This window comes from Somniosus microcephalus, unplaced genomic scaffold, assembly GCF_052327205.1.
Source record: "Somniosus microcephalus isolate GS21.2 unplaced genomic scaffold, FLI_Smic_1.0 unresolved_chr7, whole genome shotgun sequence".
Taxonomy (NCBI): Eukaryota; Metazoa; Chordata; class Chondrichthyes; order Squaliformes; family Somniosidae; genus Somniosus; species Somniosus microcephalus.
This window is the reverse complement of record NW_028225185.1, coordinates 9,259,552-9,276,783: the sequence shown is the minus strand read 5'-3', so window position 1 is coordinate 9,276,783 and position 17,232 is coordinate 9,259,552. Positions and strand designations below refer to the sequence as shown.

Here is a 17,232-nt window from a genome sequence, read left to right as displayed (position 1 = left end):
ACGGACCGGGTCCCGGAGTTTGCAGGAACAGCGAACGGTTCAGTCGGAAATTTGAGCGGCGGCTGTTGGCGATTCTCCGGAGGAAATGGCTCCAGCGATGCATCTCCTGTGGGCTCTGCTAATCCATTTAACAGGTGAGAGACGGATGGTTTTATTCACGGGTTTATCCGCAACTAAATCGGTTCAATACCGAGAATCGGGCGGTTTTTTCTCCGTGTTTATTGAAGCATTAACGTCCTATTTGCTCCACGTCTCTGAATGGGTTGATTTTTTTCTTTTATTGAAGGTGTCCTGGCGGCTCCCGTCCTCAATCAGTCCCCAATATCCGATCCTGTCTCCGCGGGTCAGACCGCCCGGTTACAGTGTGCGATGCAGAACGGGGCTGTGGGCAGCAAGCATGCGTACTGGTACCGACAGCGACCCGGGGAAGCTCCGGTGTGGGTGATTATGCATCATAGCAATGGCAACATCTACCGAGGCACCGGCTTCACGGACCGTTTTCAACCTTCCAGAGACGCCTCCAGTAACAGTTTCATTCTGACCATCGGAACCCTGGTGCCCGGTGACTCCGCCGTCTATTACTGTGCTACGTGGGACTCGGGAATCATCTTCGGACCGGGGACCGTCCTGAGTATAAAGAGTAAGTGACTCTCTCATTCTATCATTCACATTGTTTCAATTATTATTAATTTACAGTCGCTTTCATTCCCGGGCGCCAGAGAAATCTCCATTCAGTGAATTTTGACGTTAGATCTATTTATACCCAAAACATGTTAAACTGGTCAGAATTGGAATTGTTGAAGCGCCTGGGGGAATAATACTGCGCTGAAATGAAGTTTGACACCATTTCCTGCTCCCATTCAATAGGGGAGATGAGGAGAAGTGTTCTTTTTACGCAGCGAGTTGTTGTGATCTGGAACGCGCTGCCTGAAAGGGCGGTGGAAGCAGATTCAATAGTAACTTTCAAAAGGGAATTGGAGAAATACTTGAAAAGAATAATGCAGAGCTTTGGGGAAAGAGCAGGGGAGTGGGAATAATTGGAGAGCTCTATTCAAAGAGCCGGCACAAGCACGATGGGCTGAATGTCCTCATAGGAGAACTGATTGATAAAATAGTGACAGAGGGACAAGAGGAGGCCATTCAGCCTCTCGAGCCTGTGTGAAAAAGAACTTCCCTCCTAAACGGCCCGGATCTATTTTTAAGTTGATCTCCCCTTGTTCTTGATTCGCCGACCGGAGTAAATCGTTTCTCTGTGTTTACCTGATAGAATCCTTTTTCACATTTTAAACACCCCGGCCTCGTAATTTAACCCTTGAAGCGCCGGTATCATTCGGGTGCTGCAAGAGACAGAGAGAGAGAGAGAGAGAGAGAAAGCTGTGAGCTACACTGTGAGGTTCTGACAGTGGACACTGAATATGTCCCTATGTTACACTGAGACTTGAACAGGAGACTATTGCAGGGCTGTGGGGAAAGAGCAGGGGAGTGGGACTGATTGGAGAGCTCTTTCAAACTGTCGGCACAGGCACGATGGGCCGAATGGCCTCCTTCTGTGCTGTGTGATTCTATGCCATGCATTTCTTATTTCTTTGTGCATGCAGAATTATATCTATTGTCCAGAGTGGGCACCGTTCAATTTTTAAAAATTGACCGGAGCCGGCGGGAGATCCCCCGGGGGAATCCCAATCCATTTACAGTAATTTGCAACTTTCAATGTTGCTGCTGGTTTTATTCCTGTGGCGTATTGTCCCCCTGACCGCAGCCGTCGGGTGTCCGGCTCTGGGCTGGGAGAGAGAGAGGACCCTCCCGAGACCCGCTGTCCCAGCACACAACATGTTGGATCGACTCCCTGTCGCCAGAAACACCGTGATTAGTCGGGATTGTATTCGTTTGACGGAACTGGTTTTATTCGGACTTTCCTGCTCCGATATTTAATCTGTCTGAGCTCATTATTCGCAATTTCCCCGCTGTTTATAGAGCAAAACCGGCGCTTTACCATGCAGCGGCGCAGTGACAATTACTGACCAGCCCCGTGTGTGTGTGAGACTGGGTGATGCTTGTTGAAGGGAACTTTCTCTCCATCTCATTCTCTCGCTGCTGACCCTCTCCCCTCCCCCAGGCTGTGTCCACTGACTCTCCCTGTCCAGTGTCCCCCGGGGATAGCGCCGATTCTCCTGGGTTGATCTGTCGGGTCACGCTGCCGCCCAGTGTTGAACGGATCGCTCCGGGACCAGCAAGACTGAGCTGATCCCGAGAGAGAAATCAGTTAACCCGCGCGGGGAGGAATCCATACTTTTCTCTGTAGCGATAATCTTTTACAATCCTTGTTCCCCATTTCACCAGAAATATCGAACAATGAAAACCCTTCATCAAACCGGGGAAAGAGAAGGCTGAGGGGTGACCGAATAGAGGTCTTTAAAGTGATGAAAGGTTTTGATAGATTAGACACAGAGAGAATGTTTCCACTTGTGGGGAAGAGCAAAACTAGAGACCATCAATATAAGATAGTCACCAAGAAAAGCAATAGGAAATTCAGGATAATATTCTTTACCCAGAGAGTGGGGAGAATGTGGAATTCGCTATCACGGGGAATGATTAAGGCGAATAGTACAGATGAATTTAAGAGGAGGCGTGTGAGGGAGAAGGGAATAGCGGGTTATGCTGATAGAGTTAGATGAGGAAGGATTGGAGGAGGCTCGAGTGGATCATAAACACCGGCATGGACTGGTTATTCCGAATGAACTGTTTCTGTGCCGTATATTCTGTGTAAAACATTTACAGTATTGTGTGTTGTATATTTTATGTAATTCTATGTAATCCATTGACAATATTGTTAGACAGAGTCACTACATTAATTCCCAGCCCGTGTACAATGTCCTCTCTTTATTCAGTGAGCTCTTCAATACCCGGCAACAGACCCGGCTCAATTATCATCGCCGCATCATTGAAAGCCGATCAGTTTCTAACACGTAATTCTAAAAAAATTGTAATTGTAAAAAAAACTTCCGGACACTTATAGAATGAGACAGCACAGAAGGAGGCCATTCGGCCCATCGTGCCTGTGGCGGCTCTTTGAAAGGGCTGCATCAGTTTGAGATATCAGAACATATGTGGACTCTCGGTGGAAAGCGGCTCACAGCTCCGTGAATTCATCTCTTTAAAGATAACACTGACCGCATTTTAAGACAATCAAACGCTTTATTATATTCAAGCAAAAAGGTGAAAAAACTGCAATTATAGGAAATTAAATAAAAACAGAAAATACTGGGAATACACGGCCGGTCGGTCAGTGTGTGTAACGGGAACAGACAGGTTAGTGCGGTTCCGGGGGTGTAACCTGCACCTGAACTGGTCAGTTACTGATCTTTCCGCATCACACATGCTGACTGACCCGGTCTGTATTTCCAGCATTTTCTATTGTTATTTTACAAGTTAGAAAGAAAGAAGGAAAAAAAGAAAGAAGGAAAGGAAGAAAGAAAGAAAGAATTTGCTTTTAAAAATCCCCTTTCACGACCTAAGGAATTCCCAAAGCGCTTTACAGCCAATTAATTATTTCTGAACCAAGTCACGGTTATACTGAAGGCAAAAGTATTGGCAGAGGAGCAGAGATCTAAGAATTTACTGGATCCCTGTATTAATCAGTAATTTATTTTAAAGTGAATTTTTTTCTGGGTGTTCTTTGGTGTCTTTGATTTCAGTTCGGAGCGTCCCACTGCTGACGGATTCCATAAACTAATGAATTTTCTCTCCCCCCACACACAGGCAGCGAGGATCGAAGCCCCTCGGTTCTTCTCCTCCCTCCCTCCTCGGAAGAAATCGGCTCGGGATCGGCCACTCTGTCCTGCCTGGTGAGTCGCTTTAAGCCGGGCTTGGTGCGGCTCCGCTGGAGCGTGGATGGCCAAGAGACAGACAGCGGGGTGACGACAGGCGCCGTGTCCCCGGACAGCGATCAATCCTACAGCCTGGGCAGTTACCTGAGAGTCCCCGCCGCCGCCTGGAACAAGGGCTCCAGCTATTCCTGCAGCGTCAGCCACGGCTCCCTGAGCTCGCCTCTTCTCAAGACCATCAGCGCCTCCTCGTGTTCCGACTGAGGCGGTGCGAGTTGGCAGTGGAGTTTGATGTTTGCTAGAGTTTTATGTAATGAAACAGATCATTCGATGTGTGCAATCCGCCTTTTTGGCAATGTAATCGCTGTAGCAATTTCAGCTTTTGGCAAAATCCGAATGTTTAATAATATCAGAAGTGACTGAAATGATTGTCCAGCTTTGTGAGATGGAACTTTCTGTACAACTGTCACCAATATCTTGTGTGTAAACTTTCGCTGTGTGTAGAATGGGGACAGATTCCCCTTTAGTCTGTGAGCACATTGTGATTGGGAACTTGTATAACACAGCTCTTAATAAACATGAAATGCTGCCACGAGCTTAAAGTGGTCCGTCTTTACTCAGCACTCAAAGGGACATTGAGTGGATTACACAGAATGTACAACACAAACAGGCCATTCAGCCCAATCAGTCGATGCCGGTGTTTATGCTCCAAACGAAGCTCTTCCCAATCTATTTCATCTCAGCCCATCAACATATCCTTCTAGTCCTTTGTCGCTCAAGTACTTATCGAGCTTCCCCTTAAATACTTTTCTGCTATTCCAGTCAACTATTGCATGTGGAAGTGAGTTCCAATTTCTCAGCACTCTCTGGGTATATAAGGTTGCTCCTGAATTCACTACTGAATTTATTAATTTTAAGGTTATGCCCCATTGTTCTGGACGTCCCCCAACAGATGAGTAATGTCTCTCCATCTGCCCTATTAATTCCTTTCAAAATCCTAAAAACCTCAATCAAATCACCGCTTAACATTCTATATTCCAAGGATTACAAGTCTGGTTTTGTAATCGCTCCTCATAATTCAACCCTTGGATCCCTGGTAACATTCTGATATATCTGCGCTGAACTCCTTCCAATATATCCTTTCTGAGATGCAGTGCCCAGAACCTGTACACAGTGCTCCAGATACTGGATTACTTAAGAAGGGTGGGAGAGATAAACCAGATAACTACCGGCCGGTCAGTTTAACGTCAGTTGTGGGGAAGTTAACCTAATCTGTCATTAAGGATAGAGGGGCTGATCACTTATGCAAATATGAACTGATCAGGTGGGGGCCAGCATGGCTTTGTTAAAGGTAAATCATGGCTGACTAATGTAGTTGCGTTTCTTCAGGAGGTCACTAATCAGATAGACAAAGAAATGTCTATGGATGTAATCTATATGGACTCCCAGAAGGCACTCAATAAGGTTCCACGTTAAAGATTATTGGCCAAGCTGAGACCGCATGGAGTTGGAGGGAGCCTTTTGATCTGGGTTGGAGTTTGGGTGGGAAGTAACAGACAGAGTGTCGGGATAATGAGTAGGTGCTCAGATTGGCGGGATGTGAAATGTGGTGTTCCCCAGGGATCTGTTCTGGGGCCTCAATCTCTCCACCGTATATATTAATGAACTGGATGAAGGAATAGATAGTTGTATATCTAAGTTTGCAGGTGGTGTTAAATTAGGAGGCACAGTAACTTGTGTAGATGGGAGCAACAGTTTGGGAGGGGATATGAACAGGCAGTGAGTGGAGTGCAATATGACAGATGTCACTCAATGTGGGGGAGTGTGAGGTAATCCGCTGTGGATCTACTCCTGTTCCTGTGCTCCTAGATCAGCCAGTGAGGATCCTGAATATGGTTAATCATGTATGTGAAATGTCCAGAGAACACTGGACGGAGAGTGTCGCCAATGAGCATGTGCAAGAGTGGTGGGGGGAGGCGGGGGTGTGAGTAGCATGCGTGAGCACCAACGAGCTTGCATAGGGGACACATATTTAAGGATTTGGGCAAGAGATTCAGGGGGGATGTGAGGATAAACGATTATATCCATGGAGTGGTGAGGACCTGAAATTCGCTGCCGACGGAAGTGGTGGAAGCGGAGCCACTCAATGTTTTCAAGGGGAGACTGGATAGGCACTTGAGGGAAATAAACCTGCAGAGCTACAGGGATAGAGCGGGGGAATGGGACTGACTGGATGGGTCCGCAGAGAGTCGGCACGGACTCAATGGGCCGAATGGCCTACTTCTTTGCGGTTATGACTCTGTGACTCTATATTAATCACACGTACTATGAACGTGCTGCCGTACAATCACCATGCTTGCCTTGCGTAATTAGATAGCTGTGCTTGTGAGTACAATTGAGGTCATTCTGATAGCACTGGTGGTGCTACGTTTCTGTAAGTGTACTGATAAATAAAGATTATTAATCTCTCTATCTCTTAAGCCTATCTGCATATATTACAGTGAAGGATAAGGATTATTCTGACACCACACATCACGTGGCTCTTTGATTTCCAAACCTTCAGCTTCTGTAGATTAGTGCTGAGACCACAAGTGTCACTTTGGCGCCCTAGCTTCAAAAGTGAAATTGATCCATTACAGGCCATTCACTAAAGAGCGCCACGCATCATTCTGGGAGTAGATTACGAAAGAGATTGTTAAAACTGAGTCTGGTTCCGTTGCTCAATCAAGTATTGAAAGGGAACATCATCCAGGTCGGAAAAGTACAGAGAATGAACGTATGGTCAGGGTCCTTGGGCTGGGCTGTGAACGAGGAACTGGAAGATAGTTTATGAACTACACGCGGGGCAGCAAAAGAGGAAAAGATGAACAATTCCCAGACAATATAGTAAGTCTGTGTCAAGGACTCCCTGTGGAGACACTTAAACCGAGATTTCCCCTAACTGGGCGGGTCCGTGGCGGGCGAGGTCGTTGGCGGGTTGCGGCCTCGCTCCTGGCTCAATCCCGCCCTCCGACATGGCTTGCCCCTGATTGGGCTTGTTAATCCCGCCCAGCGAGTTTCCCAGCCAATTGAAGGAAGCCGTTCAGATGCTGTCACTTATTGCCGCGTCATCAGCAGGTTTTCTTAAAGGGTCCATGCGCAAATTTACTTTGACATTTGTGCTGTTCGTGTTCTGCAGCATTGAAGTGCTGTAAACATTTACAAGCACTTCACAGAGGTGCACGGCTGCACCCAGGCTCTCCCAGGGCTCCCTCCAGAGCACGTAGGGAGGTTCTTTCCCCTTCCAATGAGACCTCTCCAGGAGACCAACGCAGCCTGGTTGCACATTGCACAGGGGGACACAAGCAGGGATATCGTCAAGAGGACCGGGCTACAGTGGTGCAAACCTTTCAATCACCTCAGTAGAACACGCAATGTTAATGCAAAGACAAACTCAATCTGATCCTGCTTTAACACTCATCACATCTCCATCACTCTGTCTTCCCTGTCGGACTCCTGCACACATTTACTCACACCAACTTACCTTGCACCTCCATCCATCCCTCTCTATCTACATTCTCACTTCCACATCTCACTAGTCTCCCCTCACACTCACCCTCATCCTAGACCAATCATACCAACTAACAACACAAAAGGGTAGGAACTTGTGTGTTTTAGACAATTTTCATTTGGAATTTCTGTAATATGCAGGCAGACATGGTAATCTTTATTTTCAACACTTTCTGTTCTTCGACAGAATGCTGTGCACCTTTGGAAGTGGCTTAGTGAGTTGCAGTGAATGTTGAAACATAACTGTACCCGCCCACCCCATCCCCGCAATGCTGATGAGTGAGAAAGGAATAGCTTGGGCAAGGTAATGATGCTTTACGTTGTTGGTGTGGGGTGGTGCCAACCTGGCACATCATGTGGCAGCAATATGGGTGTGGAGCATCAAGTGAAGTAAGTTCGGCCATGGTGAGGCCATCCCTGGCGTCCCTGGCAGCAATGTGCTTGGGTGCTGATGCCCTCTGTCCTGTGCTGCATCAGGTGATTGCAGAGACATTTGGTGTGTTTGTTGGTGCTGCTGCTGTGCCTGGTGTGGCTGGTGTTGTGGCTGATCGTGCTCAGATTGGACCAAAGGGAGAGAGTATAAACCGCATGCATGCTGATGGAATAGATGGCAGGTGAACTGTCAATGGTGAAATGTTGTTCCAATGAGGTGACACTGGATAGAGAGTTTGCTCCAAGCACTTGCAACCTGCATGAAGCTCAATCTGTCTTCCAAATGCAATAACCAACAGCTTTTGAGCTTGGAAAGTGAACAGCTGTGAGATGGGAACATTTATAGCAAATTTCCAGATGTCAAGTAATGAGAGGATTCCATGGCTTTTCAACTCCTGCCCAGCTTAACAGACGTGATACACGAGCAGCGTGGACCGCGTTGGCGAGCTGGCAAATTCTAAAGGTGAGCTCAAAATTGTTGTTACACATCTGTTATCAAGGACATAATGACCTGAGTTACCACCCCCGCCGCTGCGCATTGGGTCTGCTCAGCGCTGACAGACCCCACATTTAGTAAAGTTGTGTGGAGGCGGGTTGACAGCGGGTACCCGACCACTGCAAAAAAAAATATTTCCCCATGATCCGCCCCTGATCCCGCCCGCTAACGCCAGCAAAATACCCATCTAAGATGCCGTTAGACTTTAGGTTGCAGTCAGTTAGAACTCGGTACAGACCCAGACGGAATTTTCAGGGGTGATAGCGGGTGAGATCGGTGCCGGATCGGTAGGGAATGTTGATATTTTTGACAGAGGATCAGGATCCCGCTGTCATCTCGCCCCCATGCCCCATATTGCACCGACAGCACTATGTTAGATTAAACTTCAACTGTGATGGGGCCATGGTCCCTTTAAAGGTCTCGGCTGAAAACGCGTCATGAATGACGTCACCAGTCCCGCTCCATCTTATTGGGCCGGGTAACGCGCTGGGCGGGCTCCAATAAGCCCCATTAAGGTAAATTCATTTTCAACAGCGGGATGGAGCCAGCAACAGGGTCGCGACCCGCCATGGCCACCGCCTGCACCGGACCCGCCCAGGTAAGCAAAGTTTCGGCCTTGACTCCAAAGTGAAAGGACAATCCGGGAGGTGTGAATCCGGCGGAATGACACTTCTGTCACTTAAAGTGCTCCACCTGTTCGATTCCCCCGCAAATTTCTCAACATTTCATATTTTAATTGTTGGTGACAAAACTGCATGGATCCCAATCTGTCCCAAGCCCTTCCCCAAACTCACCGCCTCTCCCTTCACCTTTAAGAGCCTCTTTAAAACCTACCTCTTTGGCCAAGCTTTTGGTCACCTGTCCTAATATATCCTTATGTGGCTCGGTGTCAAATGTTGTCTGATAATCGCTCCTGTGAAGCACCTTGGGACGTTTTACTATGTTAAAGGCGCTGTATAAAAACAAGTTTTTGCTGGTGCTGTATGACCTACAAATAGTGCTGTTAGAATATTTTATTCACCTAGAAATTAATTCCTGAATGGAATAGGACAAGGGTACTGTCTTGGGGGATTGGATGGGAATAAGATGGGTGGGAGAGGCAGGGTAGATACATATAAACATGGGCTAACCCCACCTGAACTCACTGCATAAGCTCCTGCCGCCATATTTAAGCTCTCAGGTGGGAAACCTCATTATAATATTTAAATCAGGCTCCCACAGTGCAGTTGGCAACCTGACTGGAATTTAACGGCTGTGAGCTGGATTTCCCAGTGCTCCGGAAATCTGGCATCGAAATCACCCCTTAACCCTCTGATGTGCCTTCAATAACCACAAAACTAGAAGTTATAGACTTTAACAAGTTGGCTTTTAATCACTAAGATCAGAGCTAACCTCTCAACACACTGACTGGCTCGCAGGAATGAGTCATACAGTTCCTGGGATCTTTATGTAAGAGAAGTCAGGGGCGGAACCAAGAGCCAAGACCTGGAACCTTCCAGGTTAGTCAGGAAAGAGGAAGTGAAACTATACACCGTGTGGGGGAGGGTAATATACATGAGTGCAAAACGAATACAGGCAAGAACGAATACAGGCAAGACAAACAGATTTCATTACATTCACCCCTTCTTTAGATTTAGTCCATCGGGGTGATGTTTCTTAAAAGTTGGTGTAAGTGAGTCTGTCAGGAGGTTTTGCGGTTCTCAGTGATCGGCGCAAAGCCGGTTGGGGTGCCTCTAGGGGAGTGGATTCTGTTTCCTCCGCTGTCCGGGCCTCCGCAGTGTCTTCCAGGCTATCTGCAGTGTCCTCCAGGTTAAAGTTGGGTATTGACACCTCTGGGCGTCCTGTCTCTTTTTGGTGTAGGTCTTCCTCGGGTAGTCTCTCACCGTTCTCTCCGCTCCCCGAGGGAGCGAGGTCTTTTATGGAAACAGTGTCCTCTCGCCCGTCAGAGTATTCAATATAGGCGTACTGAGGGTTTGCATGGAGGAGCTGTACCTTTTCCACAAGGGGGTCCGTTTTATGGCCTCTCACGTGCTTCCGCAATAGTACTGTCCCCGGAGACGTCAGCCATGCGGGTAGAGATATGCCCGAGATCGATTTCCGGGGGAAAACGAACATCTTTTCGTGAGGGGTAGCGTTAGTAGCTGTACATAACAGAGACTTTATGGAGTGGAGCATGTCTGGGAGGACTTCCTGCCAGCGGGAGGTCGGAAGGCCTTTTGACTTTAAGGCTAACGTGACAGCCTTCCAAACAGTAGCATTCTCCCTTTCCACTTGCCCATTACCCCGGGGGTTGTACCTAGTGGTTCTGCTAGTGGCTATCCCCTTTGAGAGCAAGAACTGGCACAGTTTGTCACTCATAAATGACGTCCCCCTATCGCTGTGTATGTAGTTCGGCATGCCAAACATGCAGAATAGATTACCGAGACACTTGATGACCGTGGCACTGGTCATGTCTGGGCAGGGAATGGCGAAGGGGAAGCGGGAATATTCATCGATGATATTGAGGAAGTATACGTTATGGTCGGCAGAGGGAAGGGGTCCCTTGAAGTCCAGACTTAGGCGCTCGAATCGCCGTGTGGCTTTGATAAGGTGTGCACGGTCAGGCCTGTAGAAACAAGGCTTGCATTCCGCACAGATGCGGCAGGCTCTGGTCATTGCCCTGACCTCCTCGATGGAGTGGGGCAGATTGCAGGAATTTATAAAATGGTATAGTCGGGTGACCCCTGGGTGACAGAGGTCGTTGTGGAGACCCTGTAATTTGTCCGTATGAATGCTGGCACACATTCCCCGTGATAGGGCGTCTGCGGGTTCATTAAGGGCTCCCGGCCTGTACATAATATCATAGTCGAACGTGGATAGTTCGATCCTCCACCTGAGTATTTTGTCATTCTTGATTTTCCCCCTTTGTTTGTTATTAAACATGAAAGCCACCGACCGCTGGTCGGTGAGCAGGGTGAAATGTTTGCCGGCTAGGTAGTGTCTCCAGTGCCACACTGCCTCCACTATAGCCTGTGCCTCCTTCTCGACAGAAGAGTGCCTGATTTCAGGTCCCTGAAGGGTTCGGGAGAAGAAGGCCACAGGTCTCCCAACCTGATTGAGGGTCGCAGCTAAAGCAAAGTCTGACGCATCGCTTTCGACTTCAAAGGGAATGCTTTCATCCACTGCACACAGTGCAGCCCTTTCAATGTCCGTTTGATACTGGTGAAAGCCTCCCGAGCTTCAGCTGATAGTGGGAAGGACGTCGATTTAATGAGGGGTCGGGCCTTATCAGAGTAATTGGGCACCCATTGGGCATAATACGAAAAAAATCCCAGGCACCTTTTTAAAGCTTTGGGATTGTGCGCCGGGGGAAGTTCCTTTAGGTGGCGTAATCGGTCAGGGTCCGGTCCAATTAGCCCATCTTCCACCACACAGCTGAGGATACAGAGACGGGTTGTGTTGAAGACACATTTGTCTTCATTGTAGGTTAGATTCAGTTTTAGGGCAGTTTTTAAAAATCTCGCAAGATTTAGATCGTGGTCTTGCTGGTTGTGCCCGCAGATAGTGACATTTTCCAGATAGGGGTAGGTAGCTTGTAGTTTATTCTAGTCAACCATGCGGTCCATCTCACGTTGGAAGACCGAGACCCCATTTGTTACCCCGAAGGGCACTCTGAGAAAATGGTAGAGGCGTCCGTTTGCCTCAAAGGCGGTGTATGTGCGGTCCTCCGTTCTAATGGGGAGCTGGAGATACGCGGATTTGAGGTCGATAGTCGAGAAGACTCGGTATTGCGCGATCTGGTTGACCATTTCTGATATGCGGGGTAAAGGGTAGGCGTCCAGCTGGGTATAAATATTAACAGTCTGGCTGTAGTCAATTACCATCCGTTTCTTTTCGCTATTTTTAACTATGACTACTTGGGCACGCCACGGACTGGTACTGCATTCAATAATGCCGTCCCGCAGGAGTCTGTCCACTTCCGCCTTGATAAAGTGTCTGTCTTCCAGACTGTACCATCTACTTTTGGTCGCTATGGGCCTACAGTTCGGAGTGAGATTAGCGAATAAAGAGGGCGGGCTGATTTTTAAGGTTGATAGGCCACAGACTGTGAGTGGCGGCTGGGACCCGCCATATGCTAGCGTGACACTTTCGTGGTGGCACTGGAAGTCCAGGCCCAAGATTACATTAACACAGAGTTCTGGCATCACGAGGAGTTTAAAATCCTTGTAGTCCGTGCCTTTTACAGTCAGTGTTACCACACAGTAGCCCAAAATGTCCGAAGTGTGGGGCTTAGCAGCCATAGCAATTCTGCTCCGTGTAGGGGTTACCGTTAATGAGTGCTGCCGTACCAGGCTAGGGTGGATAAAACTCTCGGTACTCCCACAGTCAATTAAACATTTCGTTAAATTCCCGTTTACCTTGTATGTCCATCATGGATTTTGTCAACGGGTGTGGCCTGGATTGATCCACCGTGATCAAAGCCACTGTTGGGCCCTGGGCGGCCGTTGAGTCGGGAAAAGATGGCGGATCCCAAGATGGCGGCCCGCACGGCACGCACGAGGCGGTGACGGAGTTGGAAATCGGATTCCCCCTGCAGACTTTGCTAAAATGCCCCTTTTTCTTACATTTGAAGCATGTAGCATCCTTCACTGGGCATCGTTGTCTGGGGTGCTTGGCCTGGCCGCAGAAGTAGCATTTCGGGCCTTGAGACATTGCCGCTGTAGTAGGACGCCTGGGTGAACTACTGTGTGGGGACTCCGGCGGTGTAGAGCTGGTCTGAGACCTGGATGGGGAAGATGGCTGATTCCAAGATGGCGGCCCGCTCGGTGCGCACGAGGCGGTGAGGGCCGCATGGCCGGAAGAATAAGAGTCAGAGTTTTTCTGGGCCACGTCCAGCGATCGTGCAGTGGCCACTGCCTTTTTTAAGTCCAGGACCTCCTTCTCCAGCAGTCTCTGCCGGATATAATTCGATTTGAGGCCCGTGATGAAGGAATCGTGGACCAATTCGTCAGAGTACACGTTGGCCGTCACGGCCTTGCAGTTACAGTCCCGGACCAAGTCCTTTAGGCCCTGTAGGAAATCGTCCATTGATTCCTCTGGTCGCTGCCTGCGTGTAGCCAGCAGATGTCTGGCATACACTTCGTTTACTGGCCTCTGGTATTGGGCCTTCAGGATAGTGATGGCCTCCGTGTAAGAGGTGGCATCCCGGATGAACGAATAAATCCGATGATTAACGCGAGTAGTCAGTAGACTCAGTTTATCTACCTCGCTAGTGGATGAGGCCCTCGCGAAGAGTTCAAAGTATTTGAGCCAGTGTCCAAATTGATTTGATGCTTCAGCAGAATATGGATCCAAGCCCAGATGCTCTGGTTTTAGGAGTCGATCCATCGTAGTATTCTTTAGTGATTAAAATTGATGTGCCTTCAATAACCACAAAACTAGAAGTTATAGGCTTTAACAAGTTATCTTTTAATCACTAAGATCAGAGCTAACATCTCAACACACTGACTGGCTCCTAGGAAGGAGTCATACAGATCCTGGGATCTTTATGTAAGAGAAGTCAGGGGCGGAACCAAGAGCCAAGACCTGGAACCTTCCAGGTTAGTCAGGAGAGAGGAAGTGAAACTATACCCCGTGTGGGGATGGGTAATATACATGAGTGCAAAACGAATACAGGCAAGAACAAATACAGGCAAGGCAAACAGATTTCATTACGCCCTCCCTGCTCTAAGGAGAACAATCGCAGCCTCTCCAGTCTCTCTGCACGACTGAAGTCCCTCATCCCTGGTACTATTCTAGTATATCTCCTCTGCACCCTCTACAGGTCTTGACATCCTTCTTAACGTGTGGTGCCCAGAATTGAACACAATACTCCAGCTGAGGCCTAACCAGTGTTTATTAACGTTTTGCATAACAGCCCTGTTTTGTCATCTATACCTCTATTTTAACAGCATTCACAACCTGTCCTGACACTTTGAAAGATGGGTGTACCTGAACCCCAGGTCTTTCTGTTCCTGCACCCACTGTACTAACTGAAATGGCGCTATAAACCCTGGCAACATGTTTCCAGAAAGGCGCACTTTACAAGTAATAATTAATAATTCTTCACGGTTCCTTCTTTCCATATTAATCTCCGATTGTGATGATTTAGTACATGCCCGCTTCCCCATTGCTACATTTCTCCGGCACAATTCACTGCTATGTAAGTAGATGAAATGTGTTCAGCTGTATTATGGCATTGGGTAGTATGATAAATACTGTAAAAAACGAATAGCTCCTCTTGGTAACACCTAAATATGTAACAGTAACTTCCTCCGCACATAATTTGTATTCTCTAAGTATCCTCGATTCACTGCATTATGCTGGAGAAATCACCCAGCATTTACCAGGCGAAGTTGCTCAGTTCCGGTCATGAGTTCTGTTTGATGTAGTTTATTCATGCTCTTTTTAAATAGACCCTGTAGACTGTTTGCTGTCATGCGCTGCTTAAATAGACTCGGTCTGCTGAATAAATAGAGTTGGTTTGCTGTAAGGTAGACTCTTCAATGTGAATCCCGCCTAAAGTCCCGTCCCAACTCCAACAACAACAAAAACTTATATTCATATAGCACCTTTAATTTAGCAAAACGTCCAAAGTCACTTCACAGGAGTGTTTCCAAAAAAATTTGAGACCCAGCCACATGAGGAGATATTAGTGCCGATGACCAAAAACTTGGTCAAAGAAGCAGGATTTAGGGAGTGTCTTAATGGCGGAAAGAGAGGTAGAGAAGCAGAGAGGTGCAGCGAGGGAAGTCCAGAGCTAAGGGCCCAGGCAGTTGAAAGCTCTGCCGCCAATGGTGGAGCGATGCTCAAGAGGCCAGAATTAGAGGAGCGCAGGGAGTGTACTATAGGCCCCCAAACAGTCAGGGGGAGATAGAGGAACAGATATGTAGGCAAATCTCAGAGAAGTGCGAAAATAATAGGGTAATAATAGTGGGGGATTTCAACTTCCCCAATATAAATTGGGACAGTCAGAGTGTGAAAGGCTTAGAGGGTGCAGAATTCTTAAAGTGCATCCAGGAGAGCTTTTTGAGCCAACATGTAGAAAGTCCTGCAAGAGAGGGGGCGGTACTGGACCTAATTCTGGGGAATGTAGCCGGGCAAGTGGTGGAAGTGTCAGTAGGAGAGCATTTTGGCGACAGTGACCATAATTCGGTGAGTTTTAAGGTGGTCATGGAAAAAGACAAAGACGGCCCGGAAATAAGGGTTCTAAATTGGGGGAAGGCCGATTTTAATATGATAAGGCAGGATCTGGCCAAACTGGACTGGGAGCAGCTGCTTATAGGAAAATCCACATCAAAACAGTGGGAGACTTTCAGAAGGGAAATAGAGAGAGTACAACGCCAACATGTTCCTGTAAAGGTCAAGGGTGGGACCAACAAGCAAAGGGAACCTTGGATGACAAGGGATATACAAAAATGCATTAGAAATAAAAGGGGGGCTTTTGGCAGTTACAAAAGACTAAAGACAGAAGAAGCCCTAGAGGAGTATAAAAAGTGCAGGGGCATACTTAAAAAAGAAATTAGGAGGGCGAGGAGGGGCCATGAAATAACACTGGCGAGCAAAATAAAGGAAAATCCTAAGATGTTTTATAAGTATATTAAGGGCAAGAGGATAACCAGGGAAAGGGTAGGGCCCATTAGGGACCAAAGTGGCAATCTGTGTGTAGAGCCAGAGGATGTAGGCGGGGTTTTAAATGAATTTTTTGCATCTGTGTTCACTATGGAGAAAGACGATGCAGACATAGAAATCGGGCAAGGGGACTGTGACATACTTGAACATATTAGCATCGAGAGGGAGGAGGTGCTAGCGGTTTTAGCGGGCCAAAAAGTTGATAAATCCCCAGGCCCGGACGAGATGTATCCCAGGCTGCTGTGGGAGGCAAGGGAGGAGATTGCAGGGGCTCTGACACTAATTTTCAGAACCTCTCTGGCCACAGGGGATGTACCAGAGGACTGGAGAACAGCTAACGTAGTACCATTATTCAAGAAGGGTAGCAGGGATAAACCAGGGAATTACAGGCCAGTGAGTCTAACATCTGTGGTGGGGAAATTATTGGAAAAAATTCTGAGGGCCAAAATTAATCTCCACTTGGAGAGGCAAGGATTAATCGGGGATAGTCAGCATGGCTTTGTCAAGGGTAAATCATGTCTAACAAATCTGATCGAATTTTTCGAGGGGGTGACTAGTGGGGTGGATGAGGGAAATGCTGTGGATGTGGTTTACATGGACTTCAGTAAAGCGTTTGACAAAGTCCCGCATAGGAGACTGGTCAAGAAGGTAAGAGCCCATGGGATCCAGGGTGCCTTGGCGCGTTGGATCCTAAACTGGCTGAGTGGCAGGAGGCAGAGGGTGATGGTCGAAGGTTGCTTTTGTGACTGGAAGCCTGTGTCCAGTGGGGTACCTCAGGGATCGGTGCTGGGTCCCTTATTGTTTGTGATCTACATAAATGATTTGGATGAGAATGTAAAAGGTATGATCAGTAAGTTCGCAGATGACACGAAAATTGGTGGGGTGGTAAATTGCGAGGAGGAAAGCCTCCGGCTACAGGACGATATAAACGGGTTGGTCAGATGGGCGGAAAAGTGGCCAATGGAATTTAACCCTGAAAAGTGCGAGGTGATGCATTTTGGACGGACAAATAAGGCAAGGGAATACACAATGAGTGGTAGGACCCTAGGAAGTACAGAGGGTCAGAGGGACCTTGGTGTACATGTACATAGATCCCTGAAGGCAGCGGAGCAGGTAGATAAGGTGGTTAAAAAGGCATATGGGATACTTGCCTTCATTAGCCGAGGCATAGAATATAAGAGCAGGGAGGTTATGATGGAGCTGTGCAAAACGCTGGTGAGGCCACAGCTGGAGTACTGTGTGCAGTTCTGGTCGCCTCACTATAGGAAGGATGTGATTGCT

General features: G+C 47.8%; 1 protein-coding gene across 1 annotated transcript; it reads left to right on the top strand.

Annotated features, from left to right (window-relative positions):
• LOC147086474 (immunoglobulin lambda-1 light chain-like) lies at positions 1-4,419 on the top strand. The gene is made up of 3 exons (XM_085978574.1): positions 1-134; positions 287-640; positions 3,760-4,419. Exons 1-3 carry the CDS (start codon positions 86-88, stop codon positions 4,086-4,088), a joined length of 732 nt encoding a protein of 243 aa, XP_085834700.1. The 5' UTR covers positions 1-85; the 3' UTR covers positions 4,089-4,419.
• Positions 4,420-17,232: the final 12,813 nt, after the last annotated feature.